This window comes from Ochotona princeps, chromosome 23 (assembly GCF_030435755.1).
Source record: "Ochotona princeps isolate mOchPri1 chromosome 23, mOchPri1.hap1, whole genome shotgun sequence".
Taxonomy (NCBI): domain Eukaryota; kingdom Metazoa; phylum Chordata; class Mammalia; order Lagomorpha; family Ochotonidae; genus Ochotona; species Ochotona princeps.
In genome coordinates, this window is record NC_080854.1 from 4,769,445 (window position 1) to 4,795,869 (window position 26,425).

Genomic DNA, 26,425 nt, shown 5'->3' on the forward strand with positions numbered 1-26,425 from the left:
GTATAATGAAGAAAATGATGAAAATGCATTTAATATTCCTTTGAAATTTTAGCCAGTCATGATTTCTAATACCATTATTGAGATATGGTATGCTTAATATATAGTTCACCCATTTAGAGGGCACAGACAGATGGTTTTAAGTATTTTCTGAGTTGTAATGATTGCCATAATGAATTGTAGAATATTTTCATCATTACATAAAGGAACTCTACCCATTAGCATCATTTTCAAATTTCCTGCTAACCTCCCTCCACGCTCACGTAAAGACTGGCCTCTTTTACTTAACATAGTGTTTTCATGATATTAGATAGCCAACTTTGTAATGACAGTTATTAAGTTTCATGTTGCAGCATGTATCAGAAATGATTTTGTTTTTATTATTAATTAAAATAATATTACATCATGTGGGTACACCACATTCTGTTTTATCAGTTCATGGAAATTTGGATCATTAGTGTTTTTTTTAAACTATTGTGAGTAGTACTGGTATGAACATTCATGCATAGATTTTGGTGTGGATCTGTGTTTTATTTTTCTCAAATATTTATTAGTGGGATTACTAAATCAGTTGATAATATCATGTTTAACATTCTGAGGAACTGTCAGACTGTTATCCAAAGGGGCTATACTGTTTTACATTACTGTTGATGATTTCAAAAAATACTTTCCCCAAGGCTATAGATGTTCCACGTAAACTCTTTTGGGTAACTTTCAAAAATAAGTGTAGTCTGAAGTAAACGCTTTTACATATTTGTACTTTTCAGTGTTTCTTTTTTTTTTTTTTAAGATTTATTTTATTTTTATTACAAAGTCAGATATATACTGAGAGGAGGAGAGATAGAGAGGAAGTGGAGCTGCCGGGACTAGAACCAGCAGCCATATGGGATCAAGGCGAGGATCTTAGCCACTAGGCCACACTGCCGAGCCCTCAATGTTTCTTTGTTTCAATGTGAAATGGTCGTACCTGCTGTAGAATTTAGCTCTTAGATTTCATGTTTTAAAAATTAAATTTAAAGAAGAAAAATAGTCCACAGATAATTTTAAATAGTGTTGTCATAAGGAATTAAACAATTAAAATTAATATTTATGTTTAAAAATTTTCATCTTTCATTTTCATATATCAACACTTTTTAAATTAATTAATTTATTGTTAATTTTTTAATGATACAATTCTATAGGCTCTGGAATTTTCCTTATCCTCTCCACCCCACTGATTTCCCCTATTTTATTATAACAGTGCAGTCCTTCATAAGCAGTCATGTGTCCATCATTCTGTTATTTAATTGTATCCTGACATTGCAGGTATGGACAATGGCAGAGAGTACAGTATCCTATTGTCAAGATATATTTAACAGTCTCATTGGGAATCCATCTTTGATCTGGAAATAGAGATGCATGCTGCATTGTATCTTCACATCTATATGTGATAGTCTCTACTACACAGTTACTGTAGGTGCCATTAAATGAAAAGTCATAAAACAAAATCAACAAGAGGAATAAAGCTAAAAAAATTTTATAACACTATGAAGTTAAATAACATGCTACTGAATGACCAATGCGTCTCTCAAGAAATGAGAACAAACACAAAAAACCTTCTTGGAGAAAATGTTGCGACTGTATGACCTATATGCCAGTGAACAATTTAATAAGAGAAAAGAAACTATTTTGAAAAAATGAAAATAAAAACAGATTTGAAAATCCATGAATTGCAGGAAAAACTATTGAAAGGCTATTGATCTTGTGTTTTGTAAGGAGATTGCCTTATATCAGAGTGAACATGGTATTTGTCTACACCACACATAAAATAATGCATAGTATTTAACCTGAGGTTTGTTGTTTGTATTGCTACTTCTTTGTTCTGTTAAATATTATTTTCTTCTATGTGTTTTTTCTGGATTCCCTGCCTTGTGATTACAAAGAGGAATTCCTGACTTATCTTGAACACTACCAGCTAACTATTCCAATAAGGGTTGATCAGAATGGAGCTTTTCTCAGCTTTACTGTGAAAAATGATAAACACTCAAGGAGAAGACGGAGTATGGACCCTATTGATCCACAGCAGGCAGTATCTAAGTTATTTTTTAAGCTTTCAGCCTATGGCAAACACTTTCACCTAAACTTGACTCTCAATACAGATTTTGTGTCCAAACATTTTACAGTAGAATATTGGGGAAAAGATGGACCCCAGTGGAAACATGATTTTTTAGACAACTGTCATTACACAGGATATTTGCAAGATCAACGTAGTACAACTAAAGTGGCACTCAGCAACTGTGTTGGATTGGTAAGTAGATGCTATAATTTTAACTTTCCAATGAGAAAATAAGTTTACAGTGTGTATTTCTGCTCAGATTGAGTAAGTGTGTATGTGGTGGGGTGGGGAGGATGGAGGGTGTGGTTTAAGCAGGAAGATAATAGTCTAGAATTTTTCATTTCTGCTGCCTTTGCTTTTGATTATCTTTTAAAATAATGTTTTATTTAGTGTTCAAATAACAGTTCTTGAAGCCATTAATAGAAAAATGAATGAAACCTTAGGCTTCCTTTTACGGTTAAGTTTTCTGTTCAAATAAGGTATCTATTTTATGTACAAAAAATCTCAGTCATTGGTCAAGACTTTTGAAATTTCTTTGTATGTATGTGTGTACTATGTCAAAAGAGAGTGAGTCCTCTTTAAGTTTCTTCCTGTGACATCTTTCTCTGACATATAGCACCGCTTACAATTACTTATTGTTTATATAGGTTACAAGTTCTTGAAGCAAAATCTTTAATGCCAATATGTATGAAATAGTTTTCCTAATACCCAAATGGGAAAGATTGCTAACAAAGATTGCTAAGAAATCTTATGTTACTCAGAAAATGGGTTCAAGTGTTCAGGATTTATGCATTTCAATACTTTGCAGTCTAATGGTAAACAGAGTTCGAAGTTACACGTAGAAATAGGTTCAGGGTGCTCGCTTCGGCAGCACATATACTAAAATTGGAAAGAAATAAGTTCAGATCACAGTAAATAGCTGTACTTCTCTGCTGCTTCCCTCCTGTTCAGATTAATGTAGATGTTCCACTAAAGCTTTATCAATGCAAACAAGTATATTTCGATGCCCAAGTAGTATTTTCATAAACTATATTTATTCATTACTATAACACTGATTTTTTAGATCAGTATATGATAACTATATAATTAGATTAGAATTTAAATAAGTTTTAATCCTGAGAATACTTTTAAGAACTATAAAATGGGCCTCTAATAGTGTTGAACCTTTTCAAGAGCCAACCTTTTTTAAACTTATTTTTATTGGAAAGTACGATTTACAGAGAGAAGGAGAGAGAAAGTGAGAGAGAAGGATCCTCTGTCCACTGGTTCACTTCCCAAGTGGCCACAATGGCTGGAGATAAGGCGATCACAAGCCAGGAGCCAGGAGATTCTGCAGAGTTTCCCATGTGAAGTGCAGGATCCCAAGGCTTTGGGCCGTCCTCCACTGCTTTCCCAGGCCACAAGCAGGGAGCTGGATTGGAAGTGGAGCTGCCGGGTATGAACCGATGCCCATATGGGATCCTGCCAGGCGAGGATTTAACCACTGAACCATCATGCTGGGGACTAAGAACCAACATGTTTGTTCTTAATTGTGATTGTTCTCACAGTTGTGATACTTCATTTAATGCATTGTGGCACAAAGTGGGTGTTGGGGATATGATTATGACAGTAGTAGGCTTCTAGCTTTCTCAAGAATTTGAAGCAAGCAGAGTTGTGAGAGCTGTATGGTACAACTAAGCTACACAGGAAATCTTGTTAATTTTGTAGGTGCTTTAAGATTCTTGGATGATTTATGAAATGCTCATGCATTGTCTTTACATGTAATCATTTTAATGCAGAAGCTAAGGGCACAGTTTACATGCTTTCACCAGTTTTTGTTATGAAGCAGCAAATGAATTTTAGAGTTTCAAATGGTGATGCCCTCCTAATACTGCATTTGGGGAGGACTGAAACCTCATAGAACTGCATCAGCATGGGAGAGATGCGATCAAAGATGTTGGAATTTAAGTTGGACTTTTGTGCTAACATGTAGAGGGTGGAATTTCCCAAAGCTGTCAGAGGAATTGTGGTTAGTTAATATTTTGAGCTTTGCATGATTTTACTTTTCTATTAAATAACAATAACGATAACAATACTAGAGACAGAGCAAAGAAGAAAAGCAGAGAAACAAAGGGCAGCCATTGGCCTAATGATGGATGGGAGTGCCTGCACTCGATTTCCAGCTCTAGCTCCTGAGTGTGGTTTCCCTCTAATGAGGACCTTCAGAGGCAGGGTGATAGTTCAAGTCGTGGGGTGCCTGTCGTCCAAATGGGAGACGTCAACTGGGTTCCTGCTGCTACAACTGGGCGCCCAGCAGGTGCAGGTGTCTCAGGAGCAAACCAGTCCATGGGAGCTTGCTCTCTCAAATAAATAAGTACATTAAAAACCCACTTTTTTTTAGAAAAAGAAAAAAGGCACGATGGAGAATTTTGTCTTTAGATAGAGAACAGTTTGCTCAGATTGTCTACTCCATATAATTGTTAAATAAAATGAGCTAAAATAAATACTTAGGTTATAGGTTTTAGGTTTCACTCATATAGAAATATGAGTACATTTACTGCTAATTTATTTCTGTATAAGCAATGTGAAGACTTCAGTGTATAAAATAGATATATTTTTTGAGGCAAATTATTGGAAATGAATGTGGCCTAAAATGTACCATGTGTTAAAATGTTTGTTAATCGTTTGCAAGAATACCATTCCTAGTTATTGATTAAATCTTTTATATTAGTCATCAATGTTAATTATGCAGCCACTAGTTTTTTAACCGGTGGTAAGAAAAGTTTGAGATTTAGAAGAACCAAAGAAAACTAAGTCCCTTGTGGAATTTTAGGGCAGAATATTAATTGGAGATAAGGAGATGATTTAGAAGATGTGGGAGAAAATAGGTTCTGTATGAAGACTGGCACTGTGAGTACCGAAGACAGGCTGAATCTGAGCCGGTAACTCCATCTGAGTTTGCCACGCAGGTGGCCAGAGCCCGATGACTTGTTCTGTCGTTTACTGCCTCCCAGGATGCACATCAGCAGGACGAGGGATCACAAGCCGAGGCAGAACCGCATCCCAACCTGTTCAATATGAGATACAACGGCCTTTGGCCTCTGCCTTCCTTTTTGCTTTGGAGGGAGAGAATCATTTGAATCTTGCAAAAGAGAATGCCACTGTCGTAGTGGATGATGTGGAAAGAGTATCATTTAGGGATCTGCAGTTGCTTTTTTGTGTTTTAATTATCGTAGATGAAGTGAACATTCTGAGGGTGTGGATTTTGTTGACTGGCCTTGAGTTTGAAAGGGAAAGGGAGAAGTGAAGGAAAGACGTGGGATCATAAGATATGATGCACGTGGTCGTGTGGGAAATGGAATGCAGTTTAGAACCTTGGGCTTCTTAAAGGTATTGGCACAGCAGGAATGAGGGGAGTGCTGGAACCGGTCCTGCTGGTCCTAAAGCAAGTGGCTGGTGGGTGAGCATGCTGAACGATTCAAGCAGAGCTCTTGCCAGGCATGCAGTGTTCCAAGACTCCCAATTCAGATGTCTAGCCTCTGGTCTGTTTGCGTTAGGGTCATTTTCCCCTTACTTCCCACCAGTCACTGTTGCTTCTTGCTGTTTCTCAAACGTTGCAAGCCTACTCCTACCTTATTCCCTCTGCATTTGAGTGTACCATCTTGTCTTCTCTTTCCCAAGGCATCAGTTTGCCTAACTCCCTCACCTAACAGGCTTCTGTTCAAATAGTTTATGGTGGTTTGTATAGTACCCTCATTTGTGATTTCTCTGACTGTGCTTACACTTATGTCTTTCCCTGCTAACATGTATCACTACCTGATTATAATTTTTATATCTAATTAGTTAATTCCATTTTTCTGTAGCTCCTCCCACCACAATGTAAGCACTATGAGAGAGTAGCTGCACTGTTAAATCCCTGCCATCTGGTTCAGAGTCTTCTGTCTGATCAGTACATAGAACATATTGGTTGATGAGCAGTGCGTAAGAGAATTAGAGTATAATGGTGAATAGTATATGCTCCAAAGTCAACTAAAATGGTTTGTTTTGTAATGTTCCTTTGAGTTTATTTGGCTTGCAGTCTCAGTTTCCCATCTGCAAAGTGGAGCTGAAAGCAGCACTTACTTCAAATAGCCGTTCAGATGGGATGTGATAATGTGTGTTAACATTTGTTAGCCTATCTGACACCTGAGCTCTCCAGGATTTTTCTGCCAGAGTTTTTCCATTCCTGAAATTAAGCGTTTCATTTACTCACCAGGCTTCTGACTCCATTTCTCCCAGCAGTCCAAGTTTCTAGCCTGGGATCTGTCAGCTTCCTTCTGTGTAGAGATTAGTTTGACTCGAGTGCCTTGGCCTTTTGGAGCAGCACTCTGCACCCTACTTCTTCATATTAAATTTATACCGCTCCCTTTTCTGCTGCAATTATGCTCTGTTTTCTCATACATTGTTTATGTATTTATATTCAGGTATTAGAGCCTGCTAATGGCATTTATTTCTGGCAGTACTTACTTTTAACATAGGAGCTAATTTTTTAAAGGATTTATTTAGGGTCCAGCTTAATGGCTCAATTGGCTAATTCTCCCCCTTCAAGCATTGGGATCCCATATAGGTATCAGTTTGCATCCCAGCTGCTCCACCTCCCATCCAGCTCCCTGCTTGTGGCCTGGGAAAGCAGTAGAGGTCGGCCCAAAGCCTTGGGACCCTGCACCTGCATGGGAGGCCCAGAAAAATCTCCTGATCAGCTCAGCTGCAGCTTGTTGTGGCCATTTGGGGAGTGAACAGTTGGAAGATTTTTCTCTCTACCTATTCTTTTCTCTCTAAAATCTGCCTTTTCAATAAAAATAAAGAGAATCTTTTAAAAATTATTTACTTATTTATTTTGGAAAAGCAGATTTGCAGAAGGAGAGAGGGACACACAGAGAGAACTCTTTTGTCCACTGGTTTGCAGATGATCGCAGTGGCTAACATAGGACCAGGCTGGTGCCGGGAGCAAGAAGCTTCATCTAAGTCTCCTACATGGATACAGGGACTCAAGAACATCTTTGTTTTTTGTGTTTTTTTTTTTTTTTTTTTATTGTCAGGTCAGTCATTAGCAGGGAGCTTGTTTGGCAGTGCCGCACCTGGGACTTGAACTGGTGTCCTGCTGGGATGCCAATAGCAGTGGCTTAAATTACTGTGCCATGATGCTGACTCCAGAACCCATTGTGGTTTTGGTTTACTGCTCAGATGTCTGCAACACCCAGGGCTAGGCAGGCTGAAGCTGGGAACCAGAAAATTCTTCCAGATTTCCCACGTGGATGGCAGTGGTTCAGTCACTTGAATCATCTTCTGCTGCTTTTACCAGATTATTATCAAATAGTTGGGTACAAAGTCAAGCTGCTGGGGCCCGACCCTGTGCCCAAATAGATAGCAAGTGGGGCCTTTACTCCCTACTCCACAGCACCTGCCCCATGAATGGACTTTATTATCCTTCAACTCTGACAAAAAAAAAAAAATGGTGAAAATAATATGAAGTGACTAATGGCTTTTAAAAATGCATTCGTTAGATCATTTCATGTAGGTGACAGCCAGCTTCTCTAACTTGGAACTCTGATCCTGTCTTTTTTTTCCCCAAGCACATGGTACTTACCATGAATTTCCCATAATAGTATCATAAAGCTTTAGAATTAAATAACCTTGGAGATTATCTAGACCAGAGGTTTTCAATCTTTTAAATCATTTTAAATGATTAAATCATTTAAACTGACAAATGTTATGTGAAAACTAATAAATAGATCAACAAAAGCACAGCTGATTTCCAAGTCCAGGAATCCAAGCCACACAGTTGTCCCTTTGTTGTCTGGTGAAATCTCCTGAGGGCATTTCACTTGAACCCCTAGGGCTCTCCAAAGTGCTGTTTCAAAACCACTCACTTAGAGGGACTTTTTCATTTTTCCAGCTGAGGAAGTAAGCTGAAGGTGTTTGTGTTTTATCCACAGGGTAAATTAGTTGGATTAAGATCAGTCCTCACATGTACCCTCCGTAGGAAAGCAATATTTGACAAGGGTAGAACTACTTAATTTTGACGCAGAAAACACTTATCATTGAATCTGTTTTTATCAAAAAACTTGTTTCTACCTGTTACATCTGAGACACTATTGCTGTAACTGAGTCAAAGAAATTTTGAATATAAACTTTTTGCCTAAAGAAAACAGTTTAGTTGAAGAGAGAAAACATTTCGAAGACGAGAGATGTAACAAACCAGTGTATAATTGAAAATAAAAGATATTGGTAAACTGTATACTCTCAGCTCCTTCACTCATTCAAGTCCTCCGCCTCTGAACCTGTTATTCCATCTGAAAACGTGTCAGGGTTTGTCACAATGGAGCTTTAATCTCTCTTTAGTGTCCTTATCCAACAACTTTGCAAGAAGTCATGAGAGGACCTAAGTTCTTTGTTTTTTTTTGGTTTTTGCCTTCCTAAGGTCTATGTTGCTTTCATTCAGCTGACAGTACAAAAAGAGTATGGAAAATTCTACCAGGAAGTTGTTCAGATGCTCGGCATGAAAAGCGTATAAATTTTCTACCTTTTTTTGTTGAAAGGATTTGTTTATTTGTCTATTTAAGGACAGAGTAACAGAGATAAGAGAGATAAAGGTCTTCCCAAGCTAGTTTATTTCCCAAATAGCCACAACAGCCAAGATTCAGGAACTCCATCCTTGTCTCTCACACATATGCCAGAGGCCCAAATACCTTGGTCAGCTTTCAGTGCTTTTCCAGGCACATTAGCAGGAAGCTAGATCAGAAGTAGAGTGTTGGGATTTGAGCCAGCACTCTTGAAATGGGTTGCCAACATTGTAAGATGTGGCTTAACTGTACCACAATTCTGGCCTTTCTTCTACCTGTTTTTATTGGTTCAAACATTTTCACAAAAGCTGTACATCTACACAGAGGATGTAGTTATATCATGTCCACAATTTAGAAGTGAAATCAGTTTACTTCATGAAGTTGTTAAATAGAAGACTAGAAGAAACAATATATGTAATATAATACATTGCATACCTGTGGAGGTATTTGACATCCTTTTCAAACAATAAGAAAAAAATGTTAAAGGTTTGTTTATTTATTTCAAAGGCAGAGTTAGAGAGGGAGACAAAGTTAGAAAGGTTTTCCATTTGCTGGTTTATTTCCCAAATGGCCATAATCGCTGGGTCTGGGCCAGGCAGAACTCAGGTCTCCCAGCATGGATGTCAGAGGCCCAAGCATTTGAGCTGCCTCCAGCTGCTTTCCTGGGTGAATTAGCAGTGAGATGGACTACAAGTGGAATAGTCGGGACATGAGCTGGCACTCATATGACTTAATCTATGCCACCCACTGGCCTCAAATAGGAAAATGTGTATGATACCTTTCTGAGTTCAGATAATATACAAAATTAATATTAAGATGTGTTTCCGGGCCTGGCACAATAACGTAGTGGTTAAAGTCCTTGCCTTAAATGCACCGGGATCCCATATGGGTGCCGGTTCTAATCCCGGCAGTCCCACTTCCCATCCAGCACCCTGCTTGTGGCCTGGGAAAGCAGTCAAGGACGGCCCAAGGCTTTGGAACCCTGCACCCGCGTGGGAGACCTGGAAGAAGCTCCTGGCTTTGGATTGGCTCAGCTTCAGCCATTGCAGCCGCTCACTTGGGGAGTGAATCATGGGACGAAAGATCCTTCTCTCTCTGTCTCTCCTCCTCTCTGTATATCTGACTTTTCAATAAAAATAAATAAATAAATCGTTGAAAAAAGATGTATTTTAGCATCCTTTTTTGGAAATATATTAATTTACTTTTGACTCTTGGTGATAGTGAACATTTAAAATAATTCCTCTTGATGAATTCTTTGTTTCTTCTTCTTACAGCATGGTATTATTGCTACAGAAGATGAAGAATATTTTATTGAACCTTTAAAGAATACCACCGAGGATTCCAAACATTTTAGTTATGAAAATGGCCATCCTCATGTTATTTACAAAAAATCTACCCTTCAACAACGACATCTGTATGATCACTCCCATTGTGGGGTTTCAGGTAAGTCAAATATGCAGCTTTTAGAAAACATACTATATTTTTTGTTGCTTTCTGTCTTTTCTGCAAGTATAGAAAGGTTAATAACAGAAGTATTAAGGTACAGTGGGTTAAGCAGCTGGATAAAACATGGCATCCTCTACCAGAGGGCTGGTTCAAATCTTGCTGCTGTTCTTTCCCTACAGCTTTCCGCTCATACACCTGTGAATGCCTTAGCGCAAATGAGGCCTGAAGTAGTTGGGCACCTGCTACCTAAGAGGGAAGTCAGGACAGAGTTGCTGGTCCTTTACTGTAGCCTGTCCCAGACCTGGCTATTGTGCTCCTCTGGAGGAGAGAACAAGTAGATGAAAGACCTTATGATTAAATACATTTAACAAATTTTGCTGTGAATTTAAGTCAATTTGGAAGCCTGTGAGAAGTCCTTAAAAAATACAGAACCATTTAAAATTTGGCAGTTATTTCTTTGAGTAGAAAAAAATACATTTGCTTTATTTTATCCAGATAATGCATAAGCTTTCATGCAATATTACTTTGTTAACCCAACAGAAGTTGTTAGGTTGTTTTTGCTAGTTTTAGGAATCTAAACCATTGAATAAAACTTAAGGAGTCTTAGGATGGTGTTCAAAGGTAGAAATAGCATTGAGTGAAGGGGACTAAAGAAATCCCAGACAGAGGCATCAAGCTGTGAAAGAAGTGACAAGTGAGCTGAGGTGTGAGGAAATAGAGGTTGGTAGTCAAAAGTGATGGGGCAGGACCAGCACGAGAGCCTAGTGGCTGAAGTCCTCACCTTGCTTGTGCCAGGATCCCACATGGGTGCCAGTTTGTATCCCAGCTGTTCCACTTCCCATCCAGCACCCTATTTGTGGCCTGGGAAAGCAGTTGAAGATGGCCGAAGGCCTTGGAACCCTGCACCTGCGTGGGAGATCTGGAAGAAGCTCCTGGCTTCCAGCTTTGGATCAGTTCAGCTCCGGCTATCGCAGCCACTCAGGGAGTGAATCAGCACATGGAAGATCTTTGTCTCTCCTTCTTTTCTTAAATCTGACTTTCCAATAAAAATAAATAAATCTTTATCGGAGCAATGACTAGAGTGTTCCACAAAGAGGAAATAGCATTTACAAAGACCTTGAACCAAAAGAGAGAATGTCACATTCCAGAAATTGAAGGCTTACGTAATATGGATTGGAGAGACAGAGATTAGGTACATAACTACTAGGAAGAAAATTGTAAGAGATGAAAATGGAGAGATAGCAAAGGGCCAGCTCATGAACGGCTTATAAAGTGTATTAAGGAATTTGTTTATACTCAGTGCACTGAAAACCAATGAAAAGATTTTAAGCGGGAGGAGAGACATAATCAGATGTGTGTCTTAGAAGGACTACTCTGACAATAGTGTGATGACTAAATTAGAGAGGAACAGGAGTAGAGACGAGAGTTAGGCCAATGAGAAGTTTATAGATGGCAAAACTTAGAGAAATCTTGTATGGACAAGAGTAGAAAGAACACGACTTTGTGGTAGCTGTGATCTGATTACCCAACCTTTCTTGAGTATTGAGTACGTATTAGTTATTCAGTCAAATTGTAGATGTCATCATTACTAAAACGACTGCAGTATTTAAAGAGCTATGACAATTGAAGGAGAGAAACTTCAGAGATTTGTCTTATGACAAAATGATTCCAAGGAAGACTTCATCTTGATGAAGGAGTTCATTAACTACAAGATTTAACAAAAATGGAGGCAATTTGCGAATTAGCAAATGCTTCATCCTTTTATTTCTTTTCTTTGTCCTTCTATTCCAAGGGATAAATGTTTTTGGAGTTCTTTGCTCAGTTGAGTGTTCTCATTCTGCATACGTTCTTTTAGGAAAAGGCTTTAAAAATCTGAGATTTTATAATCTAGTCTTGATCTATAATGATCAAGACTAGCTGGTACTAGGTAAACCGTACTGTACGTGAATCTTCTTAAAATATGATATAGAATTCTAGAGCAAATAATCTTTTCAAGTTTTGTTATTAATATTGTGTAATGGAATTAAACATTGAGAAAAATTACCTTACATCTAATAAAACTTAGGGTCAAGTGCAACTACATGTAAAATCTTTGCAACGAGGATTTAAATGTTTAGTCATGATATAATTTTCACATTTTTTCGGGCCCGGCGGTGTGGCCTAGTGGCTAAAGTCCTCGCCTTGAACACCCCGGGATCCCATATGGGCGCCGGTTCTAATCCCGGCAGCTCCACTTCCCATCCAGCTCCCTGCTTGTGGCCTGGGAAAGCAGTCAAGGACGGCCCAAAGCTTTGGGACCCTGCACCTGCGTGGGAGACCCGGAAGAGGTTCCTGGTCCCGGCTTCGGATCGGTGCGCACCGGCCCTTTGCGGCTCACTTGGGGAGTGAAACATCGGATGGAAGATCTTCCTCTCTGTCTCTCCTCCTCTCTGTATATCCGGCTTTCCAATAATAATAAAATCTTTAAAAAAAAAATTTTCACATTTTTTTCATGTTATGGCCTCCTTTACTTTATAGTGGTGAATCACTCTTTGCAGATAATCATTTCATCATGTTATGAAAAGCATCTATTTATCCTTTGATATTCAAATTATTCTCTTTTCAAGTATTTAATCACATTATTTTAACAATTTTGTGTATAGATTTTATTGGTTTTAGGTGTGGATCAAAAATATCTCCATACCCCTTGTTACTGCTGTCATAAAATTCTACCGTTCTGGGGGAAGATTTTCTTCTATTCTGTGTGCCTGGATTACTAAAATGACTTCCTTTTTAAAATTAAAAACATTTTGTATTTATTTTTTATTGAAAAGTCAGATTTCCAGAGAGAAGGAGAGACAGAAAGATTTTCCATCCATTGGTTTACTCCCCAAGTGGTCCTAAAAATTGGAGCTGAGCTATTCTGAACCTACGAGCCAGGAACTTCTTCTGAGTCTTACATGTGTTTGTAGTGTCCCAAGGCAGTGGCGCATCCCTGACTGCTTTCCCAGGCCACAAGCAGGAGCTGGATGGGAAGTGGAGCAGCTAGGACACGAACAAGTCTGCATATGGGATCCTGGTAGTTGCAAGATGAGAATTTAGTCTCTAGGCTCCTGCGCTAGGCCCTAAAATGATTTCTTAAGAAGCCTTCTCTTTCAATGCATTTTATTCAGTAGCCATATGTACTACTTAAATCAATTCAGTTAGTTCAGATCGTTATTATAATTAGCCAAAAAAGACTGTGTTTTGTGCTTTTTTGTCTCTAAGTTGTCTTTATGTTTCTAGTCAAATATGCCTCCTAATCTATCTGCTTGTATCGCACACTTCAAACACCCTTACTGATTTCCCTTTGGTAGGATGTGGTAGTAGTTCTCCAAGTGTTGAGAAAATGCTACTAGATGTTATTAGAACATAATGCTTTATGTTAAGTAAGTAAGGGAATTGTCTGGCTAGGGACTTCATTGTGATAGTGTTTCATCAGTGTAGTTTAAGTGACAGATAGAAATTTGTAGACATACATTGCAGTTAGTGTGCTACTGTGAGCTCCAGTTGTATGCAAATGTAGGCTGTAAAATCCCTTTTGAAGGTGGGTGTTAGGCCTAGTGGTTCCCACACTGGAGTGCCTAAATATGACTTGTGGCTGCTGCAGCTTCCCTCATCAGTGCAGCCCCTAGGAAGCAGCACTCGTGGCTCAAGCAACTTGAGGATTGCCTCCCACATGGAGATCTGATAAGTGCTCCTGTCCTCTGGCTCTGAGTTGGCTAGCAGGCTTTTGGGGAGTCAACTAGAAGACTGACTGCCTATCAAATAAGTAAAAATTAGATTTTTAAAATGTATTTCTTTGAAAGGCAGAGTTACAGAAAGTGAAAGAGAGAAAGAGTTTTTTTTTTCATTCACTGGTTTACTCCATAAATGGGCTCAATAGCCAACATTGGAGTAGGCTGCAGCCAGGAGCACAGAATTCTATTTGGGTCTGCCATGCGAGTGATAGAGACACAAGAACTTGAACCATAATCTGCTGCCTCGCAGGTGTGTGTTGTCTGGAAGGTGAATTGAATTGAAAATTATATATTCTTTATATTTAAAGTGCTTATAGTCTGATGGAGTGATAGCCAAGCAAACTAAAAATGTAAGAAGTTAGAAGGTTGAGAATTATGGCAATGAAATGATGATGATTATAGCAATTACCTTTACCTGAATACTTACCAAATGAGAAATGTGTTTGCTAAATACTTAGTGACCAATCATGTCTAATTCTTTTTGCAACACTTTAAATAAAAACAAGGAGGTACTGAATGGATCAACTAAATGGAAATGATCAAAAGAATGAAAATCGAATCTTTTCTGTATTTTTGACAATCTTTATGTAGTTAATTAGGGCACAAAGGTTCAAGGGCTACAGGAAAGTGGTAAGACTATTATTTCCACATTTTCTTTTTTTTTTATTGTGTCTGGGGTAAAGGGGGATAAAAAGGGAGAAACCCCACCCAGCCTCCCACCAATCCCAGGTCCCCAATGTGGGGCATGCTCCAAGGGTCTCGCTCAATTGGTTTTGATAGTTCAACTGTTATGAATTGCTGCCAATCTCGCCATTCCAATCTTACCTGTAGACGTTTGAGTTGTTTAGAAAAATAAGCATAACTTAGATGAATGAATTTTTTTATGTTCATAAAGGACTGAACTGATGAAACTGGAATTATATTGACCCTGAAAAAACTCTGTATGTTTCAAAAAATTAGCATTAACCTGGTGGCTTAAGCATTCCACTTTTATCATCTCTCAGGGTATGTAGGTTAGGAGCTTGCATGGGTAGGTCAATTTCTTAGCCTCAGCCGGAAGTGAAGGTAAAACAGATTGTCATTTGCTATTGGTGACGTTCATTGCTTTGAGTTAATAAGCAGCTTTAGTTTTTGACTTCCAGAGGACACCTGTTTACCTTGTCATACTAGGCTTCAGCAGTATGGTTGCATGTTTTCTCCAAGCCAGCAAGGAAGAAGATTTAAGTAAGATAAGTGGTACAGTCACATCCATCCTATGGATTTTTGCTGTATTCTGTGATTAGAAGCAAGTCACTGGTCCTAGTCATCCTCAGATGGAGTAGATCACAGAAGGATATGAGTATCAGGAGGCAGACACCGTGGAAGCCAGCTTAGGAGTCTGCCAGGCTGTTGTGTGTTTGAACTAGGCAGTGACCTGTCTCTGACTCTGTTGACTGTTAAGAATAAAGACGCTCAGTTTCTATTGGTTTCGCTGGAGGGCTGTTATTGCAGTGCAGTGTGTTTAGGCAACATCACCTGTGTAAGGACTGCGGCTCTACTTCTGATCGTGCTTCTTCCTGCTGATATGCCCGGGGTGGCACTGAAAGATGGTTCAGATAACTGATGTCACCACCAGTCAGGTGGGAGACCAGGATGGAGTTCCTGGCTCCTGGCTTTCCCTTGGCTCGGGAGTGAACAATTGGATTGAGGCTTTCTCTCCCTCGGCACTCTTCCTTTCTTCCTCTCACTCTGCCTTTCAAATAAATAAATCTTTTGAAAAAAGTATGTCACTAGTACTTCTCATGGTCATTTCCATCCTTTTTTTTAAGTTATCCACCTTAACTGTATAATTTTTGAAAGGAAAAAGGCAAAGATTTGAAAAAAAAAGAAAAATAGTGGTAATTTCTGTTAGGTGTATAATAATATGTATTAATCTATGTTTCCTCACTGAATTTTTCAGTAAGTGGAAATTAGAAAGATTTTATGTTTCTTAAAGATTATGGAAGTAAACTGCAGAGGGTCTCTATTTGCTATTTAATGAAGACACTGATACATGAGGCAAATATTTGTAAATAAGGGCTAAGATGTTATGTAACAAAAATCACAGTACAGAAATATTTTTTTAAGAGTGAAGGGCCAAGTGTTTAGAAAACAAAGGATACAGTGTCATTGATACTAAGATTTAAAACAAACTGCCCAGGGCTAATCCTTTAATTTTAATGTCCTTTACCTCTCGACTTTGGGAAAGCATTACTTAGGATACTCTGAAAGTGCAAAGAGTTATAGAACACAAAACTGATTGCGAAAAGTATTGGCAAGCTTTAGATTTTACATCAGTGGAATTGGTTCTAATTCAGATGGTTTAATAAAAGTGTGTTACTTTAAAATAAATGCTCAGTAGCATTGTAGGAATATAGTTTTACAGCTTAATTGTTCTTCATTCAAATTTTCTTAGGCTGTTTCAAACATTCATGCCTTAGTTGCTTTTAAAACAACTGTAAAGGATTCCTTAAACTATGTATTCTAAATGTGGAAGTATTATAATTATTCACTGACATGATTGTTTCAAAAATTTTTTTTCTGTTGATTCATTTCATAGATTTATTGGGTTTTATTTTCATGAGCAATTGGATGTCATTGATGTTTAGGTTTTTCTTCCAGATTTCATTATGATTATTTTCAAAAATTTTAGTAGTTTAATATTTTCTTACTCCTTCAATTCCTCATTCCTTTCCCTTACTTAGAAAAATATTAGACAATTTGTAAGAAGCGTAGCTCCATCAAAGATCTATAAGTAAATAGGTTTAACTAGTGAGCCTATCTGAATCGGTTAATTGTTTTTATTGTAGACCTCACAAGAAGTGGCAAACCTTGGTGGCTGAATGACACATCTACTTTTCCTTCTTCCCTACCAATTAATGACACACACATCCGCCACAGACATAGGAGATCAGTGAGCATTGAGCGGTTTGTGGAGACATTGGTAGTGGCAGACAAAATGATGGTGGGCTACCATGGCCGCAAAGACATTGAACATTACATTTTGAGTGTGATGAATATTGTAAGTTTGATCCCTCTATATAATATTTTACTTAGTAGTTTGTTGTGTTTTTGACTAAGGTCATGGATTATTATTTTTTTTTACTTTGAAATAAATGATGATTAAAAAGTCACTTGTCTAAAATGTTGAAGAATTGGTCTATGAATGTGTCAGTTCCATAGAAAATAAATTTAAGGATGACCTTATTGTTAATTTTCAGATAATATGGTTTTAAAAAGATGAATTGTTAAATCTTGTTTAATGGGTTTTCTTTAAACATCAGCTCAGCTCACCCTCTAATTGCTATGTTATAGTTCAATTCTGGGAGAAAATATTTCTTGAGGTAGACTTTTATAGAAAATTTTTACCAAGGCATTTTGAGTGTAGAGTTCTAAGTGTTCTGGGGAAAAAGAATTTCTTTTTGTATACACAATGGTTTGCATCTTAAAAGTTGTTTACCACTTTTAAAACAGCACCAAGCTGTCTTCCTGTGAGCTTTGTCTGACTTTGTGTCTTTTCTTATTTTCTGGAGGTCAGGTTGCCAAACTTTACCGTGATTCCAGTCTAGGAAACGTTGTGAATATTATAGTGGCTCGCTTAATTGTTCTCACAGAAGATCAGGTAAGAATGGACTGGTTTATAAATCTAAAAGTCCTGGAAAGGCTATAGAATTGTTTATTATAAGAATATATTGTGGCTCTTCTTAAAGAATATTATTTGAATATATGAGTGTTTTCTCTAAATATTTAATGTTGTAAGCAAATTTGAAACACCTTCCAAGAATATACCGCTTATGTTAAAGCTGTGTGTGTATTAGTTACATTTCAGTATAAGGATGAGCATTTGCATGCCACACTTTATAAAAGTGATTTTGGTTGGTTTCAGATGTTTATAATCTCACATGTTCACATTATCATTAAAGCTTCAACTGGGAAGAATGTTCAATTAAATACTAAGTGAACTAGCTCAGATATTACAGAGATACAAATTGGCAAGAGATTATTCCTAGAAACCACTGCTTCTAATTATAGTCCCACTTCAAAAATTTTAACGTCCAATCCTAGTAATTTGTTTGGAACATTTCTGGTATGCATGTTGTATTGCAGCCAAACTTGGAGATAAACCACCATGCAGACAAGTCCCTTGACAGCTTCTGTAAATGGCAGAAATCCATTCTCTCTCACCAAAATGATGGAAACACCATTCCAGAAAATGGGATTGCCCACCACGATAACGCAGTTCTTATTACGAGGTATGACTTTTTGCAAGTATTTTTCCATTGATTCTTGTGTTTGATATGGTGACTATCTTTGGTTCTGTTTAAAGCCTCATTTAGGTGAACAGTGTAGTCAGAATAAGGTGGCAATTTATTTTTCGCTATTGAGAAAGATTGTATTATACTACTGTTGTGTCTGCAGTAAATGAACTGAATAAGAAAAACAAGAAAAGATGAGGATTTAACTTCGAAGTTTAATAATAATTCTTTTCCTGCTTATATGTATTATAATATTTAATTGGAGGCACATGTAAGATTTATTATTTGAACAAAATGCACACTAAAAGCAAGAGTAAAAAGTGTGAAAAATGTTTCAAAGATAAACTTGTCACTCTTGTCATAAAATATATTAACTATTGCTACCTTTGCATTGTGTTAGTTTATTAATATAGGATATTAATAATGATACAATTTACTTACATAAAGGATTAATTGAAAGTGTTCTAATTAAGATACAGAAATCTAAAAAGCATACTTATATCACTGTGGAGCAGTTTCTCTCAAGTGAAGCTACTGCTTGGTGATAACCCAGTGAACTAACACACTGCTTTCTTAGTTTTACAAAGATGACTTAAATTTACTATCAACAACAACTCTGTGGAGTAGATAGTACTTTTATTTTTCTCACTTTAGAGATAAGGAAACTGGTTCAAATAGTTAGGTTTCTCATGGTAAGTGTATATGTGTACTTCTCAGTATTCAAAAATAAAAAAGCCATAATTAGTAAAAAAACAAGCAAGCAAAATGTAAGCATAATTCTATCTTTGACAGTGCAGAGTAGCTTTTGTTGTTATGATGACTTCGTCTGATTTGCAAGGTAATATTTACGTGTGTGGAGTGTTTATGGATTACATGAAGCTCAGTGGTGCTATATAAAGTATATGGAATCAGAATCTTGAGACGCAGATAGGTAATGTGAACATTGCTTTTAAAAAAATTTCCCTGTTAACAGAATCAGAGTTAAGCTTCCTGGTTTTTATTTTCCTGACTGTCTACCTCAAATCGTAAACCAGAAGATAATGTTTATTGTATATTTGTTGAGTACAAACAACAGGAATTCTGCTAATATATAAACTTTTCTACAAAATGTGGATATGGTTAGTTTAAATGAAACTAGTAGAGGAAAATATCTGTTATAAATGCTGAATAAAATCATTACAGATATTTGCATGGCTTCTGTGTTTATGCTATAAAGCATTTACTCACCTCAAATATGCAACACTTAGGTTCTACCAATGGTTAACATTTGCACTATTAGATTTGCATTGACATTTAAGAAATAATTATTTACTCATTTGAATGGTAGTGTGACAATTGGGAAAATAGTGACACACACAGAGAGGGAGAGAGAACCTCCATCAGTGGTTCAGTCCCCAAATGGCCCTAACAGGCCACGCTGGGCCAGGCTGAGGTCAGGAACCAGGAACTTCATCCTGGTCTCCCATGGTTTTTACCTTTTGCATCAGACACCAGAGGTTATACCAAAAGTACACTTTTATAAGTATTGGAGTAGTGAAATGTATCTGGGCAGTTAGCCACCCTTGCTTTGCACTGACATCCAGCTTTCCACTTTCCAGCTTGTTATTCTGAATTGGCTCAGCTGTTTTTCTGATCCTCTGCAGAGCTCCTCTTTGCTTCTGTAAGCTACTCTGAGTGCCTTTTTGATGTCTTGGATTCAAACATAAAATTTGCTTTTATAGTTTGTCTCTAGTGAGCAAACTTGAACTAGAAATGATTTCAGGATTTAATAGGGCAATAGTTTAAAGATTTTTTTTTATCTTGTATGATTTTGGATTGGCTAATGTGGTAGAAGTTAGAAAAAGCCTCTTTGAAGCCATAGAAAATATTTTTTAAAAAGCACTATTAAAGCCTCAAAGTGATTTCTAGCCTATTTTAAACTCTATGGTTATCTTTGAATTAATAGGACCACAGAAAGTCTACTCAAAATGCGATGAATGTTTTTTGGAAGGAGGAGGGTAACTGTCAATAATTGACTATATATTTTCGATTTGTAAACTTAAGCAAGTATTTACATGAGACTGCTGCTTTTAGTAGATTACTCAAGAATTCCCAAGATGATTTTCTATTAATGTTTACAATAGCATTTTGTAATTCATTTACTATCATGTTCAACAAGTTGTGGCCATACTGTTTTATAGGCAGGAACATGATTTATGTTGGCTTGAAATGTCTGCTCACTAGGGAGAATGTATAATGTGTTTATTGAGAATTCCAAAGGAAAACTAGTAGACATGTTTATCTCTGCAGGCCAATTTTCTCCCAGGGACTTAAATGTTTTAAGCAGAAAATCATTTGGAATTGTAATCTTTTTAGGTAACAGTAGTTACTTTTACAAATTCAAAAACGTTACCTCACTTGAGCTAACAATATCTTATTGTTCTTTTAATCGATTTGAATTTCAATCTGTAGTTTGTAAAATTAGCATATCTCTGTAATTATATAGAATGAAATGAAAAACTATGCATTTAGAATATTTTAATTTTGCATGGGTGCAATAATAGTGAATTAATGCCAAAGCATGTGTTAATTGGTATTGATCGCTTCCATAGACTGGATTTGTTAGTATTATTTAATTAGTAGTGCTCACATAAGTCAGTTTGACATTTAGTATGTTTAAATACTAGACTATAATACCATATCATTTGGGTAATAAATGTTTAACACTTTGTGCTTGAAATTCTAGCGTTATAATTAAGAAGATACATTAGAATTGTACATAGCTAAATGTTTGCTGGTTAAAAATATCAAATTTTAAATTTCAATTTCATGTTTTTATTTTAGCTATTTTTAAAGTTCATACTTTTTAACGAGAGATACAGACAGTATCTTTCATCGGTTGATTAATTCCTTAAATGCCTGCAATGGCCAGGACTAAGCCAAGTGGAAGCTAAAAGCTAGAAATCCAGCCCAGGTGTCCCATGTGGGTGATAAGGACGATTTGAGCTGCCTTCTGCTTTCCCTCCACAGTGAAGGTTAGCAGCAATCTAGAACAGGGAATAGAGCTGGCACTGAAATATAGGCGCTCTCAAGTGAAATGTGTGTGTCTTACCTGGCGACTTGACTGCGATATCAAATGTCCACTCTGATCGCTTGTTTTTATATTGATAAAGAAAAATTGTATGTATTTGTTGTGTACAACATGCTATTTTGATATAATGTATATGTTGTAGGATGACTAAATCAAACCCTAGCTTGAAAAACTTTGTATTGACAAGCTGTAGAATAATAGCTACTTAAGAAAAACCTATAGTTTAACAGATTATTTTTATGTACACATGAAGTCAGAATATATTTGCCACAAGTTTAGAATCAAGTCAACTTATAAATTTGTTTTGTGGAAGAATATCCAAGCAATTTATTTATAGTCTGAAATTAAGTAGGAATTTAGTATATTATATTGTTGTTTGGTCAATTAGCCTGACTAGACTAGTGCATATGTTCTTGGCTTTTTCTTCTGTAAAGTATTGTTTTTCTACTTTTAAGATATTGATGATTAATATCTTACATATCAAGGGTATGAATTATGGTACTTTTTGATAATCACTTTATTGAGATGTATAGACATACAATTTGTTCATTTAATGTATAATTTGTTTTTAGTGTAAAGATGCTGTTGTGTAGTGATCGCTATGAGCAGTTTTAGAACATTCTATAACTGCAGAGAATATCATTGTCCCATCATTTTTTTCCTACCTCATCTTTGCTCCATCTCCTACTGTCTAGATTTGTTGTGAACCATTTGTTTGAAATCGTAACATATGTGGTCTTGTGTTAGTTTTGTCTCCTGCTTAGCAGAATGTTTTCAAGGTCCACTTATGTGGTTTCATGTATTAGTAGTTCATCCTTCTTAATTCTTTAAACTCAAAGGTATCTAAATTTTAAGAATGCTTATGATTAAGGGTTGTTCTTTCTTTGTTAAACTTCTAATTTTTCAATAGTGAAAAGCACAGGACTTACAAATACATCTCAGAATATCTATGCAAATATTGCACACCAACTCAGTAATTTAATGTTTAAAGTGTTTAGTAAAGATTGTGTCTTACTTGTAGACATCAGTAAGAATGTGTTTTGTAATGAATAGTTAACTTTAAAGAATAGTATCTTTAGTACTTATATTGGTTTTATGGATGTGTCGATACATATATGCAATCTCTTGTCCCGTATGTATTACAGACTCCTTTTTATTTAAACTTTAAGTAGCTTTATGGGGGGTGTCACTATTTTATACATGAGGAAGCTGAGGCAAAGGAAAGTTCACTGACAATGTCACAGGAGAATCAGAACTAGTATTCTGGATATGGAGTCCTTCCAGAGAAATGTTAAAAAAAAAAATTCAAAGTGGAGATTCAACAAAAAATTCAAAGTGGAGATTCTGTAGTATTGAGCCATGGTAGGCAGATCTGTAAGGTGTTGCAAATGATTTTCATGGCCTTTATAATACTCTTTTTTTGTGTGGGCTATGTCTAGTGAATTGATATTGTAGCAACAAGAGGCTTCCTGCCAGTGAAGAAAGTACCTCTCTTCATTTATTTAGGTGGTCGTTAATTTCTTTCAACAGTGTTTTGTGGTTTTCAGAGTTTTTATAATTTTGAGCATATTTATCTTATTGTCAATGATGCTATTCTGAAAAATTTTATGTTAAATATTGACTCTGGCATGTAAAAGTACAATGGACTCATGTTGATTTGCACACTGCAGCTTCACTGATACAGCTCATTTGCGAGTTTCAGTAGCTTTTACAAGATTCCATTGGATTTTCTACAAAGATGGTCATCTGCTACTAAAGATAATTTTATTTCTTCCTTTTAGTCAATAATTAATTTTATTTATCTTACTTGCCTTCCTCTACTGACAAGAAGCCTTAGTACAGTGTGTAACAGAGATGATGAGAGCAGACATCCTTTCCTTGTTCCTGATCTCAGAGGGGCAAGTCTTCCATTTTTTCACCAATAACTGTGATATTAGCTCTAGGTTTCATCATACAGATATACAGAGATAAAGATCTTCCATCCCCTGGCTCACTTCCCAAGTGGCCACTACTCTCAGAGCTGAGCTGATCCGAAGCCAGGAGCTTCTTCCAGGTTTCCCACGTGGATGCAGGGGCCCAAGGCTTTGCGCTATCTTCTACTGCTTTCCCAGGCCACAGGCAGGGAGCTGGATGGGAAGTGTTGCAGCAGAGACGGAAATCTGCACCCCTATGGGATCCTGGCATGTGCAAGGCAAGGACTTCAGCCGCTAGGCTAGCGCTCCAGGCCAGATAGTTCAGGTCTTTCAAGGAGTCCACACATTCATCGAAGCGATGCAGTGGGTTGTCTAGAGGTTTTAATGAGCTCAAATTTACTTTCAGTGATTTCCTTTCCTATTTTTCAATTTATTAGCTCATTGATTTCTGCTATGTCTTTTATTTATATTTTCTATTTGCTCCAAATCTAATTTGCTCTGCTTTCTTTATAGTGGAAGATGTGATTGAGACCCTTTATTCTCTTGAAGCCTTTCTGCATTCCTAATATAGGTATTTCTACTATAAGTGTTTCTAGTTTCCCCTAAAGCATCATTCTATCCCACAATTTGGATATGTTATGGTTTCAATTCCATTCAATTTTTAAAATGCTTCCTATTTTGCCTTTATTTATTTATTTTTTTTTTACCCTTGAGCTTTGTGGAATTGTGGTATTGTGTTATTTGTTTCAACATATTTGTTGGTGGTGGTTTGTTTTATTGCCCCCCCCCCCCCCCGCACCAGTTTATTCTGGTATTTGTTTCTGGTTTATCTCCACTGTGGTCAGCGAATATACTATGTATGGCTTGAATGCTTTTCACTGTATTGGGAGTTTTTAATGATCCAGAATATGGTCTTTTGCTGTTAATGTTCTAAGTGCATTTGAGAAGGGCGTGAGTCAGCAAGGGATGCTAGTGGGTGGAGAGCCCAAGGCAGGGTGTGACAAGGTCCCCAAGCTGCAGGTAGGAGAGTCCCTGCCCTGCTGGGACCTTGTTGCCTCATGTGCTACCTTTATTTGATGGAATGTTCTGTACATATTGTTATTTGGATGTAATTTGGATGATTATGCTCGTACTAATGACCCATTTGGTTAGTATGTTTTTGAATCATTTTTTCATGTTTGAGCTTGTTGAGCGTCATAGATACACTTTAACCAAATTTTGAAAAATCTAACCATTATTTTTTTTTTCAGTGTATTATTTTTACCTCTTCTTTCCTTTCCCTGGTGATCTCATTTGTGTGTTTCTTTAGCCGCAGGAAGCCATCTCATTGATGTTCTGTTTATTATTTTAAATTGTCTTGCCCATTTGTTTTTAGTGTTTTGTGTTTTCTGCTGTTATCTTCAAGATCACTAAATATTTTTAATTATATGTAAGAGCTTTCTAGAACAGACATCTGGAAGTAGAACTGTTGTGTCATAAGGGATAAGCATTTTAAAAATTAATTAATTTATTATTATTGGAAAGTCAGATTTAGAGAGAAAGATCTTTCATCTGCTGATTTACTCCTCAAGTGGCCTCAATGGCTGGAGCTGAGCTGATCTGAAGCTAGGAGCCAGGAGCTTCTTCCGGGTCTCTCCTGTGCGTGAAGGATCCCAAGGCTTTGGGCCATCCTCGACTGCTTTCCCAGGCCTCAGGCAGGGAGCTGAATGGGAAGTAGAACAGCCAGGACATGAACCAGTGCCCAAATGGGATCCTGGCACATGCAAGACAAGGATTTAGTTATTGACCCATCACGTTGGGCCCAGGTATAAGCATTTTTTACTATACTAAGCATCAGCTGGATGCTCTACAATGTGGTTTTGCTAATTTACACATTCTAAAGCATTTAGGGGAGTTGGGATTTATCCCAATTTGTTTTGTAACGCATGAAACTTTATAATTGTTTGTTGATTTATACATTATCAACTTCACTTGTTATTTATTTCTGGTTTTAGTTAGTGGCTCATTATGATGTACAACAGTAGATCCAGTTCCATCAGCTTTCTAAAAATATATTTATTTATATATTTCATTATTCGAAAAGCAGAGATAAGAAAGCTTCCATCTGCTGGTTCACTCTCCAAATGTCTGCAACGGCAGGATCTGGACTAGGACAAAGCCAGGAGCCTGGGACTGCATCGGGGGTCTTCCACTTGGGGTCAGGGACCCACACACTCTAGTCATGCCCTGCTGCTTTCCCAGGTAGTAGCAGGGAGCTGGATTGGATGTGGGCTTGAAAAAGGACCCTGGTATTGTAGACGGTGGCTCAATTTGCTGTGCCACAACACTGATTCCTCCGTTATAGTTTTTTTTTTCATTTTTTTCTCTTTTTTTTTCAATTTACTTATTTATTAGTGTGAAAGGTTGAAAAAGAGATCAACTCTCCATCTGCTGGTTGACTTTCTGAATGTTCCCAACAGTCAGGGCTGATCTGGGTTGGCGCCAGGACCAGAAACTCCATCCTAGTGTCCCTCCCGCATGAGCAGCAGGGACCCAAGCAACTGTGCACATTGGTAGGGTGTGAAGTAGCTGGAACTTGAAGTGGCAGTCAAGTACAGAATGTCAGCACTGCAAGCATCAGCTTAGCGTAGTGCACCACAGTGCTTCCCCAAATGCAAGGTTTTTGTGCGTATGTGTGTTTTCAGATCTTTGGGTATGTATCTAGGAGTATAATTGCTGTGCGATTTGGTAAATATTTAACCTTCTGGGATCTGCTAGACTCTTCTGAAATAGCTGCACTGTTTTAAATTTACACTTCCTCATGGACAATATGTCTAGTTTATTTCTCTCAACATCCGTCCTCCACTTCCATCCATTTCACTGCAAGGAATAAGATTTCATTCTTTTTAATAGCTGAATAATATTGCTCTCTCTTTCTCAATAAATATATTTAGATATGAATATATATATATGTCATGTTTACTTTATCCATTTATCTGATTCTGGATTTTTTTGTTTGCTTATAGTTTTTATTTCTTTTTTTTTTTAAATTTTGCTTTATTTTTATATGAAAGAAAGAATTACAGAGATAAATAGGAGAGATCTTCCATCCACTGGTTCACTCCCCAAATGGATACAATTTCCAGAGCTGGGTCTGTCTGAAGCCAGGAGCTTCTCTGGGTCTCCAACATGGGTGAAAGGGCCCAAACACTTGGGCCATCCTCCACTGCTTTCTTGGCCATTAGCAGATAACTGGATCAGTAGTTAAACAACTAGGACTTGAACTAACATCCACATGGGAGACAAGTGCCA

General features: G+C 37.2%; 1 protein-coding gene across 7 annotated transcripts in view; it reads left to right on the plus strand.

Annotated features, from left to right (window-relative positions):
- The window catches only part of ADAMTS6 (ADAM metallopeptidase with thrombospondin type 1 motif 6), a 272,555-nt gene that overhangs the window by 12,494 nt on the left and 233,636 nt on the right, over positions 1 to 26,425 (plus strand). For all 7 annotated transcript variants that reach the window (XR_009247499.1, XR_009247497.1, XR_009247500.1 and 4 more), the window contains 5 exons: positions 1,920 to 2,284; positions 9,948 to 10,116; positions 16,706 to 16,917; positions 17,434 to 17,517; positions 18,003 to 18,148. Coding sequence is in view for 4 of the 7 variants with exons in the window: in XM_058679970.1 (XP_058535953.1) it covers positions 1,920 to 2,284; positions 9,948 to 10,116; positions 16,706 to 16,917; positions 17,434 to 17,517; positions 18,003 to 18,148 (976 nt within the window). In the remaining 3 variants the exon portion in view is untranslated. The remainder of the gene's footprint in view (positions 1 to 1,919; positions 2,285 to 9,947; positions 10,117 to 16,705; positions 16,918 to 17,433; positions 17,518 to 18,002; positions 18,149 to 26,425) is intronic.